Source organism: Propithecus coquereli, unplaced genomic scaffold (assembly GCF_000956105.1).
Source record: "Propithecus coquereli isolate 6110/MARCELLA unplaced genomic scaffold, Pcoq_1.0 Scaffold348, whole genome shotgun sequence".
Lineage (NCBI taxonomy): Eukaryota > Metazoa > Chordata > Mammalia > Primates > Indriidae > Propithecus > Propithecus coquereli.
In genome coordinates, this window is record NW_012149152.1 from 1530552 (window position 1) to 1533331 (window position 2780).

General features: G+C 52.6%; 1 protein-coding gene across 1 annotated transcript in view; it reads left to right on the forward strand.

Moving 5' to 3' along the window:
- The first annotated feature begins 62 nt into the window (after positions 1-62).
- LOC105815825 overlaps positions 63-2780 on the forward strand; it is a 4844-nt gene continuing 2126 nt past the window's right edge. The window contains exons 1-3 of the mRNA XM_012651082.1: positions 63-349; positions 440-1275; positions 1433-1784. Of these exons, the coding sequence (XP_012506536.1) occupies positions 63-349; positions 440-1275; positions 1433-1784 (1475 nt within the window). The remainder of the gene's footprint in view (positions 350-439; positions 1276-1432; positions 1785-2780) is intronic.

Here is a 2780-nt window from a genome sequence, read left to right on the forward strand (position 1 = left end):
TGTCTGCTTCTTGTGCCATCGTCCTTTTCTGTTTAATTCTTATTTTCACTTATCCAGGAACCATGGGGCAGGGAAAGAGTACTCCCCTCTCCCTCACCCTAGCACATTGGAAAGATGTCCGGAGCCGGGGTCACGACCTCTCCGTCACTGTCCGGAAGGGCCCCTGGCAGATACTCTGTTCCTCAGAATGGCCCACCCTTGGTGTTGGGTGGCCCACGGATGGAACCTTTAACCTTTCTATAATCTTTGCAGTGAAGAAGAGAATCTTTGCACCGTGTCCCCGAGGACATCCGGACCAGCAGCCCTACATCATTGTCTGGCAGGACCTCGTCCAGAACCCCCCCCTTGGGTTGAGCCGTGGGTTTCGCGCCCTCCTCTCGCCCTTGTGGCTCAGGCGGCGCCGTCAGACCCGGCCAAGCGCCCCCTGAGTGATTCTCAGGAATCACCCCCCTTTCTCTGAAGACCCCCAGCGTCTGACTGGGTTGGTCGAGTCCCTGATGTTCTCTCACCAGCCCACTTGGGATGACTGCCAGCAGTTGCTCCAGACTCTTTTTACTACTGAAGAGAGGGAGCGGATCCTCCTGGAGGCGCGGAAAAACGTCCCCGGGCCCGATGGGCACCCGACTCAGCTCCCGCCTCTGATGGATGCCGCTTTCCCTTTGACCCGACCAAATTGGGACTTCAACACGGCAGAAGGTAGGGAGCGACTGACAGTCTACCGCCAGACTCTAGTGGCAGGCCTCAGAGGGGCGACACGGCGCCCCACCAATTTGGCTAAGGTAAGAGAAATTCTTCAAGGGCCAACTGAACCTCCTTCCGTCTTCCTTGAGTGGCTGATGGAGGCGTTCAGGCGGTACACCCCTTTCGATCCCACTTCAGAGGGACAAAGGGCCTCAGTGGCTATGGCCTTCATAGGCCAATCGGCCTTGGACATTAAAAAAAAACTCCAGAGGTTAGAGGGATTACAGGATTTCACTCTTCAGGATTTAGTTAAAGAAGCAGAAAAAGTATATCACAAAAGGGAGACAGAGGAGGAAAAAGAGCAAAGGAAAGAAAGGGAAAGGGAGGCAAGAGAAGATAAAAGAGAAAAAAGACAGGAGAAGAGGCTAACACGTATCCTGGCCGCAGCTGTAGGTGAAAATAGACCGCAGCAAAAAGGGAAGGGTAGAAAGACAGACAACCCGGGCAACAGGCCACCGTTAAGGCCAACCCAATGTGCCTTTTATAAGGAAGACGGGCATTGGAAAAAGGACTGTGGACCTAGGGACAAGAAAGGTAACTCATTCTTTCTTAATAATACCTGAGTGTCCTGCTCCTCTCCTGGGAAGAGATTTATTGACTAAAATGGGAGCCCAGATCACCTTCACTCCCGGAGGGGCGACTCTCACCCAACATAGGGGGTAAACCACCCTGCTAACCCTCCAATTGGAAGATGAACACCGGCTGATCAAAGCCAGTGCTAAAGGAAAAAGGAAAATAGATGATGAGTGGCTACGACTGTACCCTGAAACATGGGCTGAGACTGCGGGAATGGGTCTGGCCATTGGACAGCCCCCTGAGCGGTGGATGTCAAACGCCCGAGTGACCCATTACCAGAGCCTTTTGCTAAACGGTGATCAAGTCTTCTTTGGGACACCGGTGACACTGAATCCGGCAACCCTGCTGCCGGAGGTGGACCCAGAGGGCAAGGAGATCCTTCACTCCTGCCATGACATCCTAGCGGAAGAAACAGGACCAAGGAGAGACCTCCGGGACGTGCCACTGCCTGACCCACACTACACCTGGTTCACCAATGGGAGTAGTTACATCCACGAAGGTAAAAGGGTTGCGGGGGCGGCGGTAGTCAGCAAGGACCGAGTTATATGGGCTAGTAGCCTGCCTGAGGGAACTTCCGCTCAGAGAGCTGAACTGATCGCTCTGACGCAGGCCCTCAGACTAGCAAAAGACAAAAAGGCTAACATTTACACGGACAGCCGCTATGCCTTTGCTACAGCCCATGTTCATGGGGCTATCTACCACCAGAGGGGTCTGCTTACTTCTGTTGGAAAGGAAATTAAGAATAAGCAGGAGATCTTACATCTCCTCGAGGCTGTTCACGCTCCCCAGGAAGTAGCCATTATCTATTGCCCTGGTCACCAGAAGGGAACCTCCGAGATAGCCCAGGGTAACAAAAAAGCAGACTTGGAGGCGAAGCAGGCCGCCCTGAAATTGGGAACCCTAGTTCTCGCTGCCAGCCCCTCGATAGCCCTGCCGGAATTCCTCCACTACTCCTCAGAAGAGGAGGAGAGCCTAACAAAAAGGCCTGAGAGGTACTCCAGGGACAAACAAGGAGTCTGGAAAACCGCAGAAGGAAAGATTGTCATGCCCAAAGAAGCAGCTAAAGCATACTTAAAACAGCTGCATCGCCTTACTCATTTGGGAGCGAAACACCTACGCTCCACCTGCCGGGCAACAGGATATCATATTAGAGGGCTCAACCGTCTGTCAGAAGAAATAGCCCATCAGTGCAGGGCATGCCAACTGGTTAATTCTCACCCATCCCAGGTCGGCCCCGGGCAACGACTCAGGGGCGATCGCCCCGGGTGTAATTGGGAAGTAGACTTTACAGAAGTAAAGCCGGCCTGGTATGGATATAAATACCTCTTAGTTTTTATAGACACCTTTTTAGGATGGGTAGAAGCTTTCCCTACAAAAAAAGAAACGGCAACTGTGGTAGCCAAGAAGATCTTGGAAGACATTTTTCCTCGGTTTGGAGTTCCTAAGGTAATAGGATCTGACAA